This window comes from Polyodon spathula, chromosome 3 (genome assembly GCF_017654505.1).
Source record: "Polyodon spathula isolate WHYD16114869_AA chromosome 3, ASM1765450v1, whole genome shotgun sequence".
In the NCBI taxonomy this organism is placed as follows: domain Eukaryota; kingdom Metazoa; phylum Chordata; class Actinopteri; order Acipenseriformes; family Polyodontidae; genus Polyodon; species Polyodon spathula.
The window spans coordinates 84,456,704-84,482,166 of NC_054536.1; the positions used below are offsets into that span (position 1 = coordinate 84,456,704).

A 25,463-nucleotide genomic window follows, 5' to 3' on the forward strand; every position below is an offset into this window, starting at 1 on the left:
AAAAAAGGAAGCAAGTTGTTGCGTTAGGAAATTGTGGTTTTAGAACGGCATTGGAATAGAACTAGGTTGAAATTTCAGTTGTCGAATTAGGTTAAAGAATAGCAAAGGTTTCGTTTTTAAGATGTTTGCCTGGGGTGCGAAGGGAGGATGAATGACGCTCGCTTCTTGACGTCATCGTTTCTGCTTTCCCCCTCTGCAGCGACTGGAATATTCTCGAACGTGTTGGAGGGGAAAACAAGCACATTGTGGAGAGTCGTGGGCGACCCGGACTGAAAAGGCGGTATATTGGACATGCTAGTTTGAATGATTTGCTCTTAACATTATCTTGCGGTTATCCAGGAATCTTTTTAAGCTGAGTCTTAGTTATTATTATTGTTATTTTTTATTTTTGCTGTATATTTCAGTTCTACGGGGATTATGGCGCAGTGAGATTTCTGTAAAGTACACTGTGCGCCTGCGTGCAAGTGAATGTTTTGTTGCAGAGCTGGCGTGAGTCATACACAGAAGGGCAGTGCGGGGGAGGGGAGATCAGACATAGTAGTTGAACTTGGAGGGAATGAATGGAGTCGACAGCATTTAACGCCGAGTGCTTGTTTACAGTAGTCTAGCAGTTATAACGAGGAAGCGTAAAAGTCGTACTCTGTATTATTGTTTGTACTACGTTTTTGGCTCGTATTTTGGTAAAGTTACTTTTCATGGTAATATAAAGTGGTACAAGTTGCATTGCTATAGTAGTGGATCTGTTTTATAACTTAATTAAAATATCGCCTATAATTTGAAGTACATGCAAGAGTACCATTGGTCAATCACTTACACTGGATAAAATATAGATAAGTATAGCGTGGTTCGCAGTATTTGCACGTTAAATTACACGTTTATTATACTATTAGTTACTTCTGAAAAACATAATTTAACAGCTGTCTTGATCACATTTAAATTATATTGGAGGTAAAGGCCACATCTGTCAAACTATTTTGTTCAAGGTCATAAGATCCTGAAGTGTGCATTACTGTTCTAGATAGCCTACTGTAGCTGTGCCTCTATATAGCAATTTTATGCATACTCTGTGTGTGTGTGTGTGTGTGTGTAATATATATATATATATATATATATATATATATATATATATATATATATATATATATATATAAATAAACTCACCACTTATATTTGAGCATCAAAAGAAACGTAGCACGTATGCACACACATTATATATATATATATATATATATATATATATATATATATATATATATATATATATACACACACACACACACACACACACACACACACACAGAGAGTAGATATGATCGAAAAATTACAAACTCTGTTTTAGAGCAGGTGCAGTGACTTTTGATTGTGCTGATTGACAATTGAAGATGCTGCAAAATGATTTGTTGGTCTTGCACAGGTGTTGTTGTTCTTTATTGCTTTTATTCAAGCTTGCAATTCAACAGCTGCAGTCACTCCATATCCAGTGTCCAATCAACTTTCTCACAAATTAGGTGATTAGGTGCATATGCTTCCGTCATAGTCACGCAAGCATGTCAAGAATGAATTGAGGGGTGTTTCTGTCCAGCAATGGACTTTTAGGGTATAGCAGATTAGGGGATTCAAATATCAAAATCAATCAAAACACGCAAACCCAGCAAGGAATCTGTGTGTTAAATAAATGCCATGTGAAAAGCCGCTACTGTTTGTCCCACGCATGCTAGACATTTATTTTGTATTTTGGAAAATCGTTGCATCCATCTAGCTATCTAAAAACACATTATTATTTATTTATTTATTTATTTTTTAAATATATAAGCTTGGGCTTTGTTAAAGTTTCATTTTACCACCCAGAATATCTAGAACCAGTCCAGCTCTATCATCTCATCGCCTGAGACCACTGATCATTTTAGATCTCTCATGTGGGAAGTCTACAGTACCAAGCTGTATCGGGTTCAAAGACAAACGATAAAACTAGAAAATATAAACTGGGATTTCTAAATGTGTATTTGGGGAAAAAAATGATACAACCTATACAAAAGATTAGAAACATAGAGCTAACAAAATAACAGCATTAAATCTTACTTAACATATACTGCCATCACTATGCAAGTCTTACATTGCCCTAGATACAGACTGTAATTTTTTTTTTTATTTACAATTGTGAATGTTTTTCTAAGCTATCAAATCGATCGGCTCATTATTATGCATATTGAAACGTGCAGAAACACAATTCGTCGAGAAAAGTTAAAGGGCTGTAACAAGGGGTATATTTTGACCTTTAAAGGTTCGGAACACATTACAAACAAAAGTTTGAATCTTCAGTAGTACTAATTAGCATAATTTGTATAAATAGTCCCCTGTCCCCCATTTTTACAAGAACTATAACTGCAAGGACATTGCACTTTTTTTTTTTTGTTCCTCAATTACTACAGTATAACATTTAAAAAAAAATGCACAGTGTGGTGACATTGAAAGTGAGATCTGGTTTTACATTGGGATAACTTTACTGGAATTATTTTGTTAGCACTGTGTGCTTTAAGGGCCTCCACATTGGTCGTTAACGCTTAATTAGAAAATACATAATTATAGGGGGAAAGTGTTTAATATATACACAGACAGCATGTTTGCACTGTAGTCTTTCATTAACATGTGATACACCATTAATGTTCAGGCCCACATTTAAAAGGTGTATTATTCATCTCAAATAGATCTTTAAAACAGTTAAAGGTCTGGTCGCACGCCAAAGCCAGGCCCAGTGGGTGGTTCTGTCAGGGAAGTCAGCCCGCCAGCTGGTTCACAGGAGAAACGGCCATTCCTGAAAAATTAAGGGTCAATTTTAGCATGCTTCATGTAGGCTAAATCTCCAAAATGAACTTGGATACTACAATAACCCGGCATGCTTTTACTATATTGCAGAAAAAAAAAAAGAAAGTGGCAATGGTCTGAATTTCTGTACCCTACTGTAGTTTGTTACAATATTACTTTAAAAAATAAAACTGCATAGGTCAGAGCAATATAGACTTAAAGGGTACATAAGGACCCTTTTTATTTTAATGTGTTACATGTGCCCATGTGTTGCTACAACTGTTTACGTAAGGTGTATGTATTTTTTACATTTTTTTTCTTTTTTTACATTTTGACCGCTTTTTTTTTTAACCCTTTGCAGTCTGACATCATCAAAAAGACGTCAAGCACAGGTCTCTAGTTGTTTTTTCTCCAGAAAAAGCTGAGAAAATGTTTGAGTGGCCGAGTGAGACTGATAAAAGCCGGAAAAAAGGAGCCAGATCTGAGCAATATACATAATCCCTTCACCACAGACATAAACAAACAAGATAGCTGCTTCTGCATCCAGCACTCAAAGAATATCAAGGGCATTTGCCAAGTTTTTTGAGATGTTATAGCAATGAAATAATGACTTGGATAGCATTATTGAGGAGTTTGGTGATAAAAGGAGTGATCAGGAGATGATTTATCACTATGCACTACTATGAAGAGGTATGTGATAAATATAGTGAAGATGGGGTGGGACTTGGCTGGAGATGCAGTACTGAGTGTCCTGTTGATATTTAATACCTTTTAACCCTTTGTGGTCCTATGTCCAACCAGGTCCGATATTACAATTTTCCTTTTCCAGTCCAATGTCAAACCCTGTCTGACATCATCAAAAAGACATAACACAGAGGTCTCTAGTCGTTTTTTCTCCGGAAAATGTCGAGAAAACCTTTCACTGGCCGACTGAGACAGATAGGAGCCGAAAAAAGAGGTATGTCTCATAGCCCCATGCACTACAGAGATAACACAGACATAACAATGGCGGTATCTGCTTCTGCATCCAGCGCTCAAAGAATATCACGGACATTTGCAGAGCTTTTTGAGATGTTATAGTAATAAAATAATGACTTGGATTGCATTATTGAGCAGTCTGGTGAAAAAACAAGTGATCGAGAGGATTTATCAGTATGTACCTCTATAAAGAGGTGTGTGAAAATACTGCGAACAATGGGTGGGGCTTGGCTGGAGAGACAGTATTGAGTGTCCTTTTGCTATGTAGGGCCTTTTAAACCTGTTTTACTCAAAGAAAAAATATTTGAAAACAGTGCGTGTGAAAATAAATTGGACATGACGCGTCTGAGAAGCGCTAAATAAATGGACTACAAAGGGTTAAACCTGTTTTACTGTGAATAAAATGACTTTTAAAACAGCATGCGTGAAAATGTTGGACCTAACGCGCCTGACAGGCGTTGAATAAATGGACCGCAAAGGGTTAAACTTTTAAATTGCATTCCCTGCCTCAAGATGGCTTTACATGTACCTGCATGGACCTCTCAAAACTACAGTTCCCATTATCCTCCTGCTCACATATGTAACAGATGGATTTACCAGTGAGCAGGAAGATGATGGGAAATGTAGTTCTGAGAGGTCCATGTAGGTACATGTGAAGCCATCTTGAGGCAGGGAATGCAATTTTAAAAGTTTAAAAAAGTGGTCAAAATATAAAATACATTTAAAACAATAAACACCTTACGTAAACAGTTGTAGTAACACATAGGCACATGTAACAATAAATACAAATAATCTCCTTTGATATACAGTTGCTTTATCAGGTGTCAGTATCAAGAAAAACCTGTAGGATTGAGCTCTTCCATATTGAATGGAAACCATTTGTCAAACCACAAGTGACTGGCATTCTCAGTTTGTGGTAACGTTGTGCAATGTGTATTATCAGGACGTGTACTGTTGCTACATTTAACATCTCCTAAAAAACAACTTTAAATTACTTAGGATCCTTACCTTGGACCAGGTAATGGTACTTTTCCTGCCTTCAGATCATCAAGAATTTGTTCAATGTCCTGAGGTTTAAGATCCTCCTAGGGAGGGGAGAAAAACATTATTTTACAGTTAGTTTTACATTAATGAAACTTTAGTGCAATATAATCTCATTCTTTCAATACTTTAAATGAAACTATTCAAACAGCTGGCATACCCTTTTTCTCTTACTATGCACCCCAAAACACCTGTGAATATCCTACTAAAACATACTTCATCAAAGCCATTTTAAAGAGTGCACTAGGAAGTCAGACTTTCACTCACATTTTCCAGTATCGCTTCATATAGCACGCTTGCCAGCCCCCAAGATAATACCTAGTGGTGAAGTCCTGTGACTCAGATGCGTGGGATACTCAAAAGGCATTTAAAGACTGTACACAGTTTTGACTTTGAAATTCAGAACTTACATAATAGTTGTCATTGATTTGAACCATAGGAGCATTTACACAGGCACCTAAGCATTCCACTTCGACCAAGGTGAACAGTTTGTCAGGTGTTGTTTCTCCAACTTTAATACCTATCAGTACAAAAAAAAAAAAAAGTGTATTGTAGAGATTTACAATTGAACACAGGAAACACATGTATTTAATATTCTTGGAGATGCCCGTAAATATGTAAGTACACATCTACAGAACCACTTATCCATTTTATTGTAATAAAACTTAGTTACAGCATTCTTCACCATAAGCTATTGAGTCTCAAAAGCTGGAGAGAAATCTGTGCTGTTGGTCTGTATCGTACACTTACAGTAGATATAGTTCACAGGGTTCCGAGTTTAAGGCTTGTCCGTGTGCCTGGTCCAGTGAAAAATGTGCTTTCAAATGTACTGTGCTTTATAAATATTTTACAAACACTGTGTATAATAAAACTCAAATATTCTGTTTGAAAGCTGGCATTTCCTGTATTGGTGTGTGCCGGCATCTGTGCAGTGGTACAGTAACTAAAGATCATAGAGATACTGGGAACCAGCGAACATAGCAGCGCACCTCTTGTGTATTCCAATCAAATTGCAGGTTCAGTCACCCGTTATGTGTGCTATGTGTCTGACACGAGTATGTTTGTTTGATGCACATTATTATTTACTGTTTCTTTGTAGTCTTATTGTAGTTTGTACTAAAATATTTCTAAATAAAAATGGTTTTTCAATGCTTGTATTTGTACACTATTTCAAGTTTGAAATGTTAAATAGAAATGGAATATAATTTGTAAAAATTTCAAGCCTGAAAAGGAAGATTTATAAAACAGATTTTAGTGTGGCGCAACCTCTACCACTATTTAATGAATGTCTACATTTGTAAGTTCAGTAAAAATGTCACATGCTATTGATTTACCAGTGTTTTGCTAAATTCACTTCTGGCAGAATATATAATCTTTCAAAACACATACAATAATTACAGTCTGTGATGTGTTTAGTTTAAGTGCTTAAATAAACTGTCAGGTATCAAATTATAATTTCGAGTGATGGTTTACAACTATTTTTAATAACGGAAAAATCATAATTTCTGCATCCCTAGTTAAAACTGTCACCTTGAGATCAGCAAACTGATTTGCACTCTTGTTCTTCAGAAACCAACTTTAAGCGCTACATATCTGGTAGTATACTACTGTACATATCTTTTTTTTTTTTTTTTTTTTTTTACTATTATTGTTTTGTATTGTGAACAATTAATCTTATTTGTGGATAGCCAGTGATCTGCCTTACACTTCGGACAAAATCTAACACTGGATAGAGATAGTGCCTGGATTCAAACCTGCGATCTTCAGGCTATACAGCGCATCCTGCACTCCACGCGGAGCACATCTACTGGATGCGCCACTCCGGAACCCCTCAACAGATTAGGATACACTGCATTGTAAGTGATATTTTTTGAAGATGCGAGACCACTTTTTTCTTTCAAAATTAAATTAGCAAGTGCTATATGTATATGAAGAGCACAACTGGGAGTTTACAGTAACATACGATCGGAGTTCATTTGCATGCTTGCTCGCTCAGCTACAAATCTAATTTTGCTGACTAATTTAGTTGCACGTAAATGCTGCATGCACACACAACCAAACAATTTACAGATATTCACAAATTTGTATTTTCAGTGGACGGCAATGCATTTGACAAAAGTAAGGGAAGTGCATAATCAAATGTGTTTTTATAATCATTTCCTTAATGATGACTGAAAAACATTCCTTTCTTACCCAGTTTGTTCTTGATGGCTTCCAGGATGCTATCAGAGTTGCAAAGCATGCATGGTGTGGTTGTGCACACCTGAATGTGGTACTTGCCCACTGGGTGGCGATTAAACATTGTGTAAAATGTGGCTACTTCGTATACCCTCATGGGTGGCATATCCAGTACCTCAGCTACCTAAAGAAACAAACAGATAAAGATACTACTAAATAACCACTATTCATGCAGCGACTTTTTTAAAAAACAGGTAAGCAGTTAGTATTTCTTATGACCGAGTTGGGTCTGTTTTTACACCTCGTCTGCTTACCTGCTTTAGTCTTCTAGTCACATGGTGTCAGTTTAGACTCAACATTAAGGTGCCATAATTAAATCATCATCCCATTTATACCCTGTTCACACTTGTAACAGAACAATACTGGTAAAATGTGTTTTGATTTAAAATATATCGGCATGACACCACGTTCTGTCCGAACTCGCTTTCCAAACCAGTAAAAGACGGACACAGTTAAAATATACCTGTCCATGTTTAAGCCAGTTTATAATTGATAAACTTATTTTTACATTACCTATGTGTTGACTCTTTATATCGGGGCGGGGGGCGGGGGTGCTAGCATAAACACCGGTAAATTAAACATAACGTTGATTTTTAAAAAATGTATAGTCTTGTGTGTCATGGAATATTGTGATTTACATATTTCAGTTTGTAAATGTAAATGTTTGTAATGTGAGGAAAACATTGATTGGCTGTGCTGACAGTTACTTCAGGCTCACATTTTAGGGCCTCCCTACTTTTTGTCCCATAATTCGAGCACTGAGCGGTATGATGCCAGTAACAACTCCAGTATGGACAGAGTTGCGATACTGTTCCGCAATGGTACCGATATAAAAATGAAAGTGTGAACATGGCTTTAGTGAATTGGGCATTGCTTTACTATAAACTCAGATTAGCAGTTTATTAAACATGGCTACTGGCAGGAGCGCCCCAGAAATTTTTTTACATGGTACACACAACTGAACCACACCAACATCCCTTGCATCACTGTTTACCTTTCTAAAAAAACAGCGCACTGCCATCGAGACAGAACAGCAACTACAGTGACAACCAAATAGTCCATGACAACAACAAAAGCTATAAAATTGACCCACCTGTCAATCATGGTGATGACACAAGGAGGTTGAGCGAGGCGCTGGGACAGTCAATCCTATAAAAATGATGCTCTTCTATTCCTTTGCTACCCCCTTTCAGGATATAATACAAAAAGCCAGGAGCCCCAAACAAAAGTAACGGTGGAATAAGGCAACCACAGTAAGTGGGAGATGTACCCACACTGGGACAGAGTTTAGTTAGCGTTGGGGAGCTGGGCAATCACACTAGTGATAGTGAGGGGAAAGGACAGCGTCCTTTCTGTGAGGCGCTACAAAGAGCAGCACTTTTGTCTGTAGTTTTGCTAATAGTATTTACTTTTTCTTTTGTTTGTATTATTATTTTGCAGCACCAGTGGGTGCTTAAACAGACCTGTACCACTCAAGAACACTTACCCCCCTTGTGTTTAAATAAATACTGTGCGTCTGTGTCACGTTCTCAAAGAGAACAGGCTCCCGTGTCCATCTGTTAATCACCCACACAGTAATAGTGTAGACTCACATACGCCTCTTTGAAATAGACTTTCAATAGCTCACAAATACTTTATGCTGGTTCCAATTTCTAATCATTTCACGCTCACAATCACTACAACTAATAAACATTTTTTTTTTTTTTTTAAATGTTACACGTGACAACGTGACAGTTAAAAAAAAAACAACACCAATTACAATAAATTAATAAATGACGAGACGGAAGGTGGAGTATCTATGTCACCAGAAGCCCGATATACAATTACAGGCTTTGTATTGCACACTTTGGTGTACTTTATTTGTTAGCTGTAGCCGATTCATATTCACACTGATTTTTCTTGAGAATACAATTGATAGATTATTTTTTTTTATTTTTTTTGCAAGTAAAATCTGAACTGTTAACAAACATGAGCATGCACTAAATCATGTCTACATTGATAATTAAAGAATATTATTTATTGTCATGTACTCTAGCAGCCTCACCTACCATTCACTGCGTTCATGGTGTTTTTGTCAGGCCTGTCAGCAGCTGAGCGAAACAGAAGCTGCGTGGAGGCACGTTATTGATGTTGACTTAGTGTTCCTCAAGAAAAAACTCAACATAAAAGAATGATACTTGTTTTAAAAAGAATCTGCTTTTTTTTGTCAAAACTTTTGAAAACCTTTTCAAGACATTATTATTATTATTATTATTATTATTATTATTATTATTATTATTTATTATTATTATTATTTAAAGGGCTGCAGGCTAAAAATGCAGGAAAAAAAATGGAAACAGTTTTTCTCGGGGTTAGGAGCATTGGCACAATTTATGAATGCGCTATGATGTCTGTCTAAGTGGAAAAACACATATGTTTTAATAAACTGAAGCACGAGAAGGACGCTAATAAATAATAACACTGTGTAACAAATTTTTTATTTTTTTTTGTTCCTGGGTAGTAAGTGTTATTTCCTAATTGCTTATGTCTCAAAAGTATAGAAAATGGCTATTATTCCCCACAAACTTTGCTTTTATGACCAGGACAGTGATATTTCAAAATATCACTATTTCCAATGGGAAAACAGGCAAATGTGTGTCTTTTTGTTCACATAAAGTCAGAAAAAAACAACATATGAATCCAAATTAACATGTATTTATATTAAAGCAATACAAAAATGACTACAAAAGATTTAGAAGTGAGTAGTTTTTTCGAGATTTACGATTATACTGTATTAAGATAGTAGTCTGTGCTAAACAATGGCATAATGGTCATAACTGTCCCTAATTATTAGGTCATGCTTATTTTTTAATTAGCCAATTTTAATTACTTAATTATTCTGTATTGCAGGTTAGTCTTTGAATTTCTCAAGGCCCTAGACATAATGTATCCTGTGCTCAACTGCACAGACCTATACAGGTAGTTGCTTCACCAGCACTGTGACATAACCAACCTGGTCTGCTAGAATACTGCTCTGCAAGAACTGAACCAGATTTGTTTTCAACTTAATTCACATAAATATTCTGATCTTGAAATAGGACTTCTGGTGACACGTCAACAACGCAGAAATGACGCACTACAGGGAGTCATTCAGCATGCAAGTAGTAAATTACTACTTTGTAAAGCATGTGAAAAACAGGATTATCAATTCTACAGGACCCAAACAGGGATGCATTTTGAATGCTATGCTGTCATCTGCAATAACCTGTACTGGAAAGTGCAATGGCTGTGCTACACATGTTTCTACTGCATGAACAATAGTTCTAACATTACTATACATGCTGTATATCATTTAGTTTAGGAGTATATGCTGTAGAATCATTATCGGCAAACATATTACTGTTTACCTTAATTCTAACAAAACAAAACTTTTATTTTTTTTTTTGGAGGGGGTTCGCTATTGGTGACTGGCTTCTGGTAAAATAAAATAAAAAAAAATTGAACTATGTGCATCTGCTCAAAAAAGGCTGCACCCCAGAAACTGTGCAGAGAACACCAAAATCAGATGAGCATTAAACTAAAAGCACTGCAACATTCTTCCAAAACAAACACAAACAATATGTCACAACCATAAAACATTTCCACTAAAACCCAATAAACCTCGATTTAACGAGTTTTGGTCCTTAGTAAGAATTTAAAAACAATGTCTTCAACATGGAAGAAATGATCCAAAATAAAATTCAGCTACATAAGATGGAGTTTACAGCAGAATGTTGTTGCTTTTTTTTTTTTTTTTTTTTTTTTTTTTTTTTTTTTTTAAGGGAAAATTATTTAACTTTTTAATGAAAAGAGTTGAAAATACTAACCAAATACCTGTCAGTTTGCTTGGAAGAAACACACTTATTCGTTTAATTCTTAACTGCGCACCAGTTTCTTCTAGTTTTACCAATGAATTTATCATATGTTTTATATATTCATAAAAGATCCAGTTAATAGTTTAACCTTCATAGTCTTGTGCAAGCATTCTTTTCCAATTCTAAACAATTTTATGTTGTTTGAACAAAGCTTTCATGCTGTTCTCTCCTTTTCCCATTTCAGAGACTCGCTTCCTTTTGGGTTACCTGAGCAAATCCTTCATGTATTTTCAATTTATATAAATAAATAAATTCAAATACTGCTACATTTTCAGTGGAGGAGAACAAGGCATGTTTTTTTTTTCTATTATTACAGTAACATTATAGTAACTTTACAGTAACAAAAAACGTTTTATGATGAATAGCCTAAAATGCTAGAATGACAGTACTGAATGACTAGGCTTCTGGTTATGAACAGGGCACAAGATCACTTGCAAACACAGGTTCCGACTTCAGCTGACAAGCAGAGTAGTCTTGGTATTTAATTGTGTACTGCTACAAACTGTAAAAGCTATGGGATAGACCAGAGTTGCCCGTAGCTCATAATGGCGAAATAAGTGATTTCAAGGAATCCAGGAAGGTAGGAAACAGCAGAGCAAGGTTCAATACATCATACAGGCATTATGGGCTTAATACGGGCTCTTTAAACAAAGAAGGTTAAAGGTTAATATTTGACATGCAGCGTAGTCTCCACATTTTTGTATCAATTACAACAGGGTGAGAATAAAGCCAATAATATGTTCCTGGAAATTACAAAATGTACCTTGTTCATTGCAGAGATTGGCAGCCATCCATTATTTTGCCTCTGGGCCAGGTCTAGCACTGGGATTGTAGCCCCTGCCTTGTGTCCCTCTGGATAATTAGACATGATGGCTTCTATTCTCTTTAAGGATGAGAAAATAAATGTATTGGATTTTTACACTGAAGAAAAATATTAAACAGTTCTCAAATAACCTCTCTCTAAATAGTTATAGCTAGAGCCCTGTGTTTTTCACAAAAATGAAATAAAACAAAAAATCATTATAAAGCAAACAGACAATGACATTTTTAGAACTGTCAGGTTTATACAAAAATACTTTAAATAAATACTTGCAATCATAGTTGTCAAGGCTCTGCTGTTACCATAGACACGGTCTGAGGGGAAACGGAAGCTCTGACTAGCACTTGTGCAGATGTGTAATTTGGAGCGAGTCATTTGGGAAGATACCGTCGTTAAGCATTAGCTATTTGCTTGTATTTTGTATTAGTATGCTATTTTTTTAAAACTTTGCACTGGAGCAAATGTTGTTTTAGTTTTGAATGAATGAATCTACTTTGCTTTGTGTTTTAAATACTGAGAAACCCCAGGCTTGTATACCGGAGCCCTGCTTCAGTGCAATGGGATTGAAATACAATTCCTATTGGGTTTTTTAATGGGTAGACTGCTGTACATGCAATTATTATGACAGCCCCACAATAGTAGGGCAGTATATTTTATATCTATCTATCTATATATATCTATATATCTATCTATCTATCTATCTTATATATCTATATATATATATATCTATATATATATATATATCTATATATATATATATATATATATATATATATATATATATATATATATATATATATATATTTTATCTTATAGTATATTTATAGAGGGCCCTGGGCATTTATTGTAAATAGGCAGTTAATTACAGTGGGGGACTGTACGTTATTTTTCTGTGCAAGGGCTGTTTATGTCAAAATGTTAAAAAAAGCAGATGCTGTTTAATATAAAACATGTATGTAGTTAAATCATTATGTATACTATACTATTATTGATAAACATTTGTTTGTTTTAGTAATGTGTATCTGCAATAAAAGCAAAAAATTATAAAAAATAAGAAACTTACTGAGCTCTAGTTATATCCCATGTCTTCAGTAGTGTTTTAATACACTCAAACAGAAATTACTACATTTCATCAATGCATTTGAGAAAATATGGCTTGTACTGTGGCAAAAGTTAATAAGACCACACAGAATTTTGAAACCTATCTGACACAGTGTTGAATATTTTAACAGCAGCTTGAAAATAACTTATTTTTATCTTTTCACAGGTCAGGAAGACAGTATAAAAGCAAGAGAGAACGGTTTGACATCAAGCTGCCTGCGGACAAGAGCAGTAAAGTGTAAACCCTTTGGAAAATCTTAAATATTTACTAGGACTTGGAATTATGAAACATGCATTATTTACATAAACAATCCCTTTACACCAGGGGTGCAAAACCACAGTGTCTTCTAGCTTTTGTTCCACCTGAGCTCTCAATTACTTAATTGGTCTAATTATTTGATTAACTGACATTTCTCTCCAGGCCTCAAAATGTTTCATAGGAAATATATCTTTAAGAGCATTTTAAAAGCATCAGCTGTAAAACACCTTGAAAAATATTAAACATGTAATATTCAACAAATAATTAGATCAGCTGTGTTAATTGAGAGCTTAAGTTGGAATGAAAACCGGAAGACCCTGCAGCCCTTGGAGATTGGAGTGTGACACCCTTGCTTTACTATCTGACTGGTCACACTTACCTATAACATCATTCCGAAAACCACAGCAGTGTTCCTACCATTTCTGCTTCTGTTCTTACTGAATGTATCTGATATAAAAAGTTGGATGTCGCAAATTTTTTACACCTGAACTGTAATAGGACTGAAGGACTAGGAATGCGGTTAGGTACTTCCCATCAACTACATAAAACCAATGCCATAAATTTGTCAGTTGATGATACCATGCTTGAGTTCAGATCTAAGATGACAAATTTGGGTGTGATTTTTGATCCTGGGTTAACCTTTGAACCGCATGTGTCAAGACTTCATTTCTTCACCTCAGAAACATAGCTAGGCTTTGACCTATGTTCTCTGTATCTGTGGCTGAAAAATGGGTTCATGCATTTGTTTTCTCTAGGATTGATTATTGTAATACCCTACCCACTAGTGTCTTGAATATCATTCTCAACAAATTGCAGTAGGTTCAAAATTCTGCGGCTTAAATTTATAATATGTTGGTATTATCCCATTATAATACCGACATAACCCTTTCACACAGCCAAAGGGATCATTCGAGTACACCTTCCAAACCTGTCAGTCAAGAGATTGTTTCTGTTGCCATGAAAACCAAACAAAAGGATGCTTGTGCGAACGCTCCACTTGGGTAATGGAACACCAACATGATGATGTATTTTGGAACCAAACACTCCCAAGATTTTCACATAGTGATAGGAAAAAATATTTCCACATGGGAAGAGAAACATTTCAGTACCTGGCTGAACAACTACGTTTGGTATACAGTCATGTGGGATGTTGACTTTCAATCCACACCCGCTATAGCGCTTCAGTACCGGCATAGCATTTTACACAGGCAATTAAGACGGTCCAGTGCCATCTCTGAACCACCTCACGAGTTCAGCCTCAGAAGTGTTCATTGCATTGAACTGCAGCAGGCAGATGCCTTAGACGGTTATTTTTTGCGCACGATAACACTTCATGGCATTGGTAAACTGAGAAGCTATGGGCCCCCTGCTTAAGACAATTCACAAGTCATTACAATTTAAACCTGCTGTGGCAAAGCGTAAGCCTTGTACAATGAAATATGTAGTTTATTGTATGTTTTTTGTGTTGATTGTTAATATTGATTTAATTGTTTAGCTGTTGTGGCACTCTGCTAGGGATGATTACCTGTCTGCGTGGAGCAGCAGCTGAAAGCAATCAGCTGTTCCAGCAGGCAGGTGGGCGTGTCTCAGCGGAGCGTCAGTATAAAAGCATGGCGATCGCTGTGATCGGGGCTGCTGCAAGGCCTGCCGTTTTCACGGCACCTTCTGAGTTATAGTTTGGGGTATTGCGTTTTATTTTGCACTTTTTGTACAGTTTGCTGTATTAGTCCTCTGTGCATTACCATCGCTGGTAACGTCACATGACCGCCTTTATTTTACTTTCGTTTTCTGTTTTTGTTAATAAATCCTGTGCGTCTGTGCCGGCATTTCAACACCACCTCTGTCTCTCTGTATGCTTGAACAGCGGCTACCCACACGTGTGACCCGAGGAAGACCCTGTCACACCTGCCCTTTTCAGCAATTATTTATTTTTAGTGGTTCAGTGTAATCCACATTGGAAACATTGTAGATACTATAAATGGACAAATTACTGATCTGGCTTAGAATGATGCTTTGGTCAAATGTACAGTAATCTGTGGTTGATTTAAGTCACCAAACCTTGTCATATAAAGGTTGAACACTTACCGTTAGGTTTTCAGGTGTAAATTCAAATGGGGTGTCTGGGTTGTTCTCTGGAGTGTCTCTGTGCTGTAAAGAAAGGATATTAAAATGAAAGGAGAGATCCAGTTAAAACACTGGCTTCTGAAAAGCAAGTTGCAATGCAGGAGCCTTAATCTGAAAGGAGACTTGATAAATAAGAATACATGGGCAGGGGAGTCAGGTTTAAAAAAACAAAAAGAAAACATAATATGATGATTTAGGTGCTGCTAATTAGCATCCGAGAAATCTACAGTTGTTTGGCAGCAAGGTAGGTAGTTGGACATAGGAGGCTGGGGGATGAACAAAACCTCTTAAATATTTTCAAGAGCTTACATAATTAAACACATAGCAGCAAGTAGTGCTTTACAGGGGAGTAGGACTAACTGCATTAGTACAAGAAAGAAGCTGTGGAAAAACAAAACTGTTTGACTATTATCAGTAATTAGCATAATGAAGAGCCACTCTACTCATTCAAGTAGAAAATGTAATTTAGACTGTGGTCCTGGATATGTTTTTGTTACCATTGATTTGAAGAGTTGATCCTGCTTATTAGATTAACTGTAATATAGAAACACTAGCCTTCAAGACCTATTTTATTGTTTACATTTAAAAAGTTCAGAAACTAATAATTTGGTAATTCATTTAGAAAATGTCCACTCCCTTAGAATAATAAAAAAAAAAACAGCACAGCACAGTAAATTACAGTTAAAAGATAAAACAGGGCGAGTCTGCAGGTGCCACTTCCATGTATATAAAAAACAAAAAAACAAAACATAAAGCACACTTGTAAGCAATTTTGAATATTTCTATGTGCTGCAGCCCCTTGTATGGGAACCAATATTTGAATGTAAATATATATGATTCGGTTTATTAACTGTGATACAAACACTAACTTATCTTTCTCAACAATACAATGTTAATGTACATTTCAGGAAAAAAAAAAAAAAAAACTTTATTCACATGTAACTAGCCGTCCAGATAAGTTACGTATCTGACTTTTTTGCACATTAAAAAAAACTACAAAATACGCACTAAATTTAAATTTAATGCATAAAATTATGCATAGCAATTTTGCTGCACAGCTTGTGTGCCTCCCCTCCCATCTCCCCTAAAACCTCCACTAATAACTTACTAGGAAACTGTACAGAACACAAACCAACCCAACACACATTATCCAATCTCTGACTAGCACTATTGTCTTTACAGCCAATCAGAGCAAGAAGAACATTTCGAAGCTACACAGGTTGAAGTGTAAACACCCCAGTCCAGCTACAAATCCAACTGCAACCAACGTAAGAGGCAACTGCTATAAAAGGTGCCTATAATATGAAACAAACTGTTTTATAACAATGCATTTCCTTATTTTATTTAGCCATATGGCTTTATATTGAAGTTTTAACATGTTCACCGAGTTTAAGAATTTAATGTTAAAATATAAGTAATGTAATTAATTAGCAGAGTCAGTGCAATACCACAAAAAAATGTGCAAAGCCAATAAAGAACCTTGTAGACAGTATACCTTGTATGCAGTAGTTCAAAGTAACATTGTAGTTAAAATGGAAGGTTCTTTTTTAATGCCTACCCCATTACCATTAAAGACTGTACAGTACTTATGGAGATTACTCATGTTGCATTTTGCCCCGTGAAAATATATTTTACTCTGTGTTAAAATTAAACGGCAAGTTACTCCTAGACCCAAAACCTTATCTGAAGAACTGCGTGTAACCACATATACCATTACTACACTGTTCTGACTATTTTTCTAATAGGCACAATTGTAAATGAGTTAATATCCTGAATTGTCAATGGTGATGTTTCCATACGGTTTAAAACTCCAAATTCTGTCTCCATTGTAGTGAGAATGGGACATAGCACACACATTTCTCACACTAGAGGAAGGGCACTACCAAAACATGGTACAACTTAAAATCTAGGATTTTTTTGTTTTTTTGCATGGAAACATGTCCAGAAGCCATACCTTACGTTTACGAGACTCGAGGATCCCATTTGTGGTGTAATCTCACACAACTTTCCACTATAACTAAAGGCCATAATCAAGCAATTCTTTATTAATAACTGAGGACTGCTGGAAGTAGTCATAGCAAATTTCTTTAAATCTGAAAAAAAAAAGCACACAGTATTTATTCAACATTTCAAATTAATGCCATTTGACTTTAACAGAAAGAGCTTTATTGTTTAGTTGTTTTCTAAAAGGCAATAAATAAATAACCTAGTCCTTTGTGAGCAGAGTGCTTTAAGCCTAGTCGTTTCTATCCCTTAGCAATAAGATGCAATTAATGTACACTAGCTTGAAGTAGCATATAACATGGACACCCTACACAAAGAATAAGCAGCGGGGTTCTGAAAAATATATCGCTCTATGTCCCCATGTGTTGCTACAACTTTTTAAATAATGTACCTGTTATTTTTCTTTTCATTGTTAACATCCCGACAACTTTTTACACTTTTAACTTTTAAGTCTGGTTCAAAAGCTCTTTTCAAAATCAGGGTTTTCAAAATACATTTGTGCAGGCTACTTTATTAAAAAAATCTTACGATTATTTTCAGGTATTATCATTCAGTCCATCTCTTGTTGTATTATCCTACTGTAAGGTGATATACAGTAATAGCTACAGTATACATGTTTTGTTTCCCTTGCTTTTTCTATTATTTTTTGGCAGCCACGTGAGGCAGGCTGCACTTGCATTTCTTTAACACAGCCTAAAAGCTTAGTGGAAATCCAGTTTAAGAAAGCTGCACAATAATTGGTATGCAGACAGAGACATTTAAATATAACCTCACATATTTTAATATTCATTTGGATTTGGAAGGATCATTTCAAAGCCACGAAAGGTACTATCAAAATAGCGCGAGGAAAAAGGTGAGACTTATTTTTGTTTCCATGGAAACCATACCTATGTCCGCATGATTCCACAAAGTACATGTATATAAAATGTGTTGCCTTATAAAGGGGATTGACTTTTTTGTTTTTCTGTATGTTATGAAATAATTACTGTCCAAATTACTGTTTTTACAAAGTGAGGGAGCATAAATTGAACTGCAAGAGATCCTTTGTTGATGATAAGAGACAATATAAATCATGCATTTTGCAACCATTAGTGCAGAACAGTAATTACTGGAATTAATTACCACAATTATCCTAAGCCCTGATTTCCACAACTTTTTATTTCTTAAATTGTTTTGATTTTAATTTCCTTACAGAGATCACAGCACAATCACTTTTGCTAAACAGCCATGAACTGGTTTCACAGACCCAGATTAGCACAAAGCTTGGACTACCTCATGTAAGCTTAAGTAAATTATCCAAGACTAGTGCTAATCACAGTCTGTCGAACCAGCCTTATCTTTTTTGTAATATAACCCTTTAAAGAGACTTTGGGCAACCCCCTATTGATAAAAGCCATTCATTAATTATAAAGCTATATCAATTATGTTTTTAGTGTAATTATGAAACAGAATAATGATGCAAAAAGACATACTATCATATTAAATCAGAGTTTTTGAATGCAATGCCTACTTTATGTTAAAAATTATATTAACTTCATTGCTCTATTAGTCTGTACAGCTGCTTGCGATGTGGTCGTCTGACAACCCCCTGAAACCTTTCCACAACTTCCAACTAGAGCTCAACCTTGCTTCTAAAGTGTACTGTAGCGTACTGTATAATTACGCAAATAGGCTCATGCGCTTATAATAGCACATTAAAGCTCAAGTTAAATGGAAGGGCTTGTACTCTGAACTATTTTCAAAAAGAGTTGAAGAGAATGAACAGTTAAAATCTATTAACAATCCAATTCCAATGCTTTAATGTGGTATTTTATGAATGTTAATGTCACATCTTACCATGCTTGTCTACATTAATGCAGATTTACAAACATCTTAGCCCTCGGACACTTATACCTGGATATAGGTCCAGGGGGATATGTACCCAAAGGATTAACAGTCTAAAGTATTTCTACTCAAGTATAAACCCATGCACTTATTTGCTCGATTACGCAGTTCAAGATAATTACAGAAAAGGTCAACTTCTCATTCTGACTGAGCCAATCCCAGTGTCGGGTACAGGAGACAGTGCCCTCTTGTGGGAGATAAGTGATTTCAATAGCCTAAAATTGTCTGCAACATTTTAATTAATTCTCCATTTGAAACTGTGTGCACTGTATTACGCTTTTAGAATATTTTAATAACACATTATTAAAGAATGTCTCTCTAAAGTCATAAAATAGTTCTTGGCAAGTATAAACCAGCCATTCATGCATACCTCACTTAACTGTTGATATTTGTAGAGACGGGGCTGGTCGCATGCTCAAAAAAGACTATAATATTTAAAACATGACTACTGATATTATGCAGTAAAATCTTACATTTTATCTGCTTAAAAACATTTTGATTCAAACTAAACAAAGAAAAAACACAACACAGGAGTGTGACAACGGGCTCTCAAAATGAAGTACAACGGGGTCCCCCTGACCCTGACAGGTTCAACCATGCTGTGAAAGGTTGAGTAGCATACTCGGCCAACCCACCCGGCTAGCGTGGCGAGTTATGGCCACCCTCCAATGATGAAAGCACAGACAAAAACATGGTCCTCATTCCCTGGAGGCTGGACTGCCGCCAACCAAGGCAGCAACTGGTTTGGCAGAGGGTGCTAAGAATCACTGGGTTACGATTTTAGGCTGCCACAACACACTGACCCTGGCCAGTTACAACTGCAGATCTCTTTCAGGTGAAGCAAGATTTCAAGAGCTGGAAGAAGAACTTGGCAGAATCAAGTGGGACATCGTAGGACATAAGTACAGCTAAAAGACGAAGGACTACTAGAACAAGAGAGGACATCTTCTCTTCTACCAAGGCACTACAGATGGACGAACAGGAAGCGTTGGATTCATTGTCCACAAGAGAATCAAGAACAACGTTGTAGAGATTGACAGCGCATCAAAGAGGTCCGCAAGACTGATAGTGAAAGTTTCAAGGAAGTATGAACCTCAGGTCATCCAAGTATAAGTACCAACAACAAGCTATTTGGATGAAGTCAAAGATTTTTATGAAGTACAAGAACTACATGAAAATAGGAATAGCCACTATAAATTCATCAGTGACTTCAATGCCAAAATAGGGCCCAGCAAGATGAGAATTCGGTCGGCAAATCTGGACATGGCGACAGGAATAAGAGGGGTGACAGACTAGTCGAGTTTGCAGAGAACAACTTACTCATCATGAACACCTTCTTCCAGAAGAAACCCATCAGGAAATGGACATGGAGAGGACCCAACGGAGTGAAGAATGAAATTGACTACATAGTCACCAACAAGAAGCACACTGTACAAGATGTCTCAGTACTAAACAAATCTTAACATGAAGTGACCACAGACTTATCAGACGCAAAATACACAAACAGTGCACTGGAGAGAGTGAAACTTGTGATGATGAAATCCAACACAATCAACGTAGAAATGCTCCAGAAGCAAAGTCTGGTGTTTCAACTGGAACGGAAGAACAGATTCAGCGCTCTTCAAGCTCTGCAAAAAGATGAAGCAATCGAAGTAAACAAAATCAATGAGGTAGTGATGCAAATAATTACAGAAACAGCAAAAAGCACTACTGGAACACAGAATACAAAATGCGACCTGAAGATCACGCAAGAGACAAAAAACCTCATAAAGAAAAGAAGAGAAATGAAACAAACTGGAGCTCTGAAGTCAAAGATTGAATACACTGAGTTCTGCAAGACAGTAAGAAAGCGCTTTACTGAGGATATCCAGTCGTTCAACTGTAGGTTGGTAGAGAAGACTATTGAGAACAACCGAAGCTTGAATAAAGCAAATCGTCTAGGGGAAAAACTGATTTTAGAGGACGGGACTGTCATCAAGAACCGCAGATTGATTCTGACAGAATTGATACAGAAAATTATATCAAGACAAAAACAGCAACATAGCAGATGACAATGACGAGATAGAAAATACGCAACCTGAGGAAGAAGTTCCAAATGTTCTACCAGCAGAAGTGAAACATGCTATCAAACATATGAAGACAGGAAAGGCACCCGGAGAAGATGGTACAACGATTGACATCGTGAAAGGAGGTGAAGAACTGAGAAAAATACTGTTGCGTATTTTTACATCTTTAAGCAAAAGACAGTGCCAAACGACTGGAACAACGCATCAGTGATACTTTAACATAAAGATATAAAGAAGACCTTAACAACTACAGACCCATTAACTTACTTCCTATAATCTACAAACTTTTTACCAAGATACTCACCAACAGACTTAAAGATAAATTTGACTCGGCACAATCAAATGAGCAAGCAGGATTCAGGAGTGGATTTAGCACAATGCTCATCTACAGCAATTGATTCAAACCAGCAACGAGTACGAACTACCACTTGGGGTTCGGAGACTATGAAAAAGCCTTTGACTCTGTTTACACAAGATCTGTATTAAGCTCTCTGAAAAAACAAGGAAATGAGAAAGTACAGAGACTTGTTCAGCACCATATACAAGAATGCAACATCCACAGTAAGACTCCATAAACACAGTGACAAAATCAAGATTGAAAAAAAGAGTTAGTCAGGGAGATGCAATTTCTCCAAAGTTATTCACAGCCACCCTAGAAGACATTTTCAAAACACTGGATTGGGAAAAGAAGAGGCTGAAGATCAATGAAGCTTACTTGAATCACCTATGATTTGCTAATGACATCCTCATATTTACAACGTGCCCAAAAGAATTACAAACAAGAATACAAGAACTACAAGAGGCTAGCATCAAAGTGGGCTTGAAAATGAACCTGAAGAAGACTCGAGTCATATTCTATAAATATACCACTCCACAAGCAATTAAAGTAAGTGGGATCAAGCTTGAAGAAGTCAGTAACTACGTACACTTAAGGCAGTTAGTTTCATCAACAGAGAACCAAATGTGACAAATCAACAGAACAGCAAAAATGGGCTGGAGTGCCTTTGGAAGATTAAGCATGGTTCTGAAAGGTAAACTACCCTTATGCCTCAAGAGGAAAGTCTACGACCAGTGCATGCTGCCAGTGCTAACTTACAGATGCGAAACCTGGACCCTCAACGTAAAAATGACTCAAAAATTACAAAACGACTCAGTATGGAAAGATGCGTGCTGGGAATAACAAGAAGAGACAAGAAAAGGGATGAATAGATAACAGCGCAAACAAAAGCATGCAATGTTATATATGAGCGAAAAAACTGAACCGGACCTGTACCAAGGAAAACAGACTATCGCTGGAACAAGGAGATACTAGACTGGACCCCAACAGACATAAAGTGACCAAGACCACCTCCAGGAAGATGGCAAGATGAAAATTAGGAAACACGTCCGAGTAACATGGGACGCAGCAGACAGGCTTTTGGGAAGAAACTTGGGGAGGCCTTCATCCAGCAGTGGATTGAAAAAGGCCGAAGATGACGACAATACATATATTATAGCTTTACAATCCAGGGCTGGCAATGGAACATGAAACAAGCAATGTGATTGGTCAAGCAAGGTTCCAGCTGTCCATGTATTGGATGGATACAGACGGTTGGAGCCTTGTCACATAGTCTAAATCACTGTGTTGCCTCACAGAATTTACAGTATCGGACAGTAGCCATCTTGCCTTTACAGTTAGAGAAGTGCAGCTGTAACTATGAAACTGTGACCAGTTACCCACAAAAAAAACAAAGTAGTAAGTAGACATGCTGATTTGGATGAAGATCAATTAAATGAACTGGAAGATACCAAAATAAATAAATACAGGCTTATGTTTCCATGGACACCATGTATTGCAATTGGCCAATCAGTTTCGAGCTTACAAGCGATCTTGGTAATGAAGGCCAAACTGTACAATCATATACTGTACCTGAGTCAGTAACCGTACAGCAGTTACGAAACTGTATACATTTTGTTTAAAACAACCTACATTTTCTATGTAGTCATTTTTACTCTGTGTACAAAATACAGTGAGTATAAATTATAGTATTGTAAAATGTCTTATGTATTGAATTAGAAGATTTATCTGAAACCTATCACTATATGCGCTACACAATGTACCGTTCAGATCTTTTGATGCATAATCAATGTCTGTAAAACTGTGGTCAAGTAATGTTATTGACAGTTTACACACAAAATGCATATAAAAAAGTACACACCCCCCACACACTCAAACAAATATGTACAAAAATGCATAAACACATACTATGATTATCTATGTTTAAACAGACACAGTAATTAAAATGACTAAAGATAAAGGTTCGTTTTAGACACTAAATTCCCTTTTTAAGAAGTTCAAATGGAAATGTATGTTCAGACTGTACAGTACGAATCTCTTCCTCCTCCTCTTCTGTTGATGTCACACTTTCCACATCTTCCCAAAACATATTTTCTTTGTATATTAGGCAAGAGCAACGGTGGGGGGAGGGAGGATATTTGCGCGCTAAATGCAAACAGATACACTGTATAAAAATGTAGGCATTAATGAATGGGTTAACCAGATATATAGTTGGCGCATCGATCTGAGTGCCTCTCATGGCAACACATTCTGGCAAAATTCAGCTACAACAGTATTACCGTGAAAGTCTTAAATAGAGTGTATAAAATCTATGTTAATAACTTTTACCCTTGTCCAGGGTCCTACATAAGCATCATTGTGATTTCTACAGTAAGTAGTCATACTTTAATACAAATTAAAGCTAGCAAGCCGTGTACTGCAGTGTTCTGTGGCAGACTGCAAGCACCAGCCAAAAAGCAAGCGTTTCCAGATTTCCTATAGTAGCTCATGCTACCCTCCTAAGAAGTGGTATGCCGGTTTGTGCTAATCTGTGTCAATAAAATGAACTAAGAAATATCCAAAACCATTTGTGTATGCAATTTGTATATGAAAGTGATTTTCGGTTTCAACATTACTCTTTTACATTTGAAGTATATACCTATAACTTGATATTTATGTACTGGACTTTTACTTTCAAGCTATGTTGTTCAAGTAAATGCCAATACATTATTTATTGTTAATTGTTATATATATATATATATATATATATATATATATATATATATATATACAACAAAATAATACTAATTACTTTAGAAATCGCATTAATGTTACAGAAAATGCATCAGAAACAAACTTCTGAAAACTTCAAAAATGCATTTTTTGTTTTTTTGCAGGCACCCTCAATTAGTTCATCCCTATATACAGACCTCTGTATCCTGTAAATGGACAGGAAAGACGAATGTGGGAACAACATCGACCCTCTGTCTGTTGGGAGGAGGTTGTGCTTCATCAGTCTTTCTCGGACAAACAATGGATTGAAACATTTCGGGTCACTAGAGCTACGTTTGATTTTGTGGTGGAACTTGTGAGGGTAGATATGCAGCTCCTAGTAATACAAGTCCGTACACCTGCAACACTGCAGAAGAGAGTGGGTATGACAGTTTGCAATCTGGCTACTGCAGCAGAGTACAGAGTTGTTGGCAATGGTTTCAGGGGTCAACAAAAGTAAAATTCATCACTACCTGCATACGTTCTGGCATTCTCTTGTTCGCAGGCACATGTCCATCTACAGTGCCTATAGAAGTCTACACACCACAATATTATAGAAATTTGTAGAAAATTAATTAAAAATATTAACTGAAATAGCTTGGTTGGATAAGTGTCCACCCTCCTTGTAATAGCAATCCTAAATTAGCTCAGGTGTAACCAATCGCCTTCAAAAAATCACAGCAAGTGTCCTCCACCTGTGTTAAACTGTAGTGATTCACATGATTTCTGGATACATTCAGCAGTTCCTCTGCTGGGTAGTGCATTTCAAAGCAAATGTGCACCATGAGCACCAAGGCGCTTTCAAAAGAACTCCAGGACAAAGTTGTGAAAGGCACAGATCAGGGGATGGGTATAAAAAGATATCAAAGGCCTTGAATATCCCTTGGAGCACAGTCAAGACGATTATTAAGAAGTGGAAGGTGTATGGCACCACCAAGACCCTGCCTAGATCAGGCCGTCCCTCCAAACTGGATGACCAAGATCAGAAATTCATCAGAGGCCAATGCCAACTTTGTAAGAGCTACAGGCTTTTATGGCCAAGACTGGTCAAAGTATGCATGTGACAACAATATCCCAAGCACTCCACAAATCTGGCCTGTATGGTAGGGTGGCAAGAAGGAAGCCATTACTCAAGAAAGTCCAACTTGGGGGCTCCCGAATGGCG

At 36.5% G+C, this 25,463-nt stretch overlaps 1 protein-coding gene and 1 long non-coding RNA gene across 3 annotated transcripts in view; one reads left to right on the forward strand and one right to left on the reverse strand.

Annotated features, from left to right (window-relative positions):
• Positions 1-24,878, forward strand: LOC121313533. 2 transcript variants are annotated; one of them, XR_005950002.1, is made up of 4 exons: positions 1-280; positions 13,040-13,111; positions 16,439-16,547; positions 24,424-24,878. It is a non-coding gene; the product is annotated as an uncharacterized LOC121313533 (long non-coding RNA). The 2 variants fall into 2 exon arrangements; XR_005950003.1 differs by lacking the exon at positions 24,424-24,878 and adding an exon at positions 19,980-21,538.
• ndufv2 (NADH:ubiquinone oxidoreductase core subunit V2) overlaps positions 1,979-25,463 on the reverse strand; it is a 29,335-nt gene continuing 5,850 nt past the window's right edge. The window contains exons 3-8 of the mRNA XM_041246193.1: positions 15,218-15,280; positions 11,716-11,835; positions 7,015-7,183; positions 5,232-5,341; positions 4,789-4,865; positions 1,979-2,812 (exon numbers count right to left, since the gene is read on the reverse strand). Coding sequence (XP_041102127.1) covers positions 2,719-2,812; positions 4,789-4,865; positions 5,232-5,341; positions 7,015-7,183; positions 11,716-11,835; positions 15,218-15,280 — 633 coding nt within the window. The 3' untranslated portion in view covers positions 1,979-2,718. The remainder of the gene's footprint in view (positions 2,813-4,788; positions 4,866-5,231; positions 5,342-7,014; positions 7,184-11,715; positions 11,836-15,217; positions 15,281-25,463) is intronic.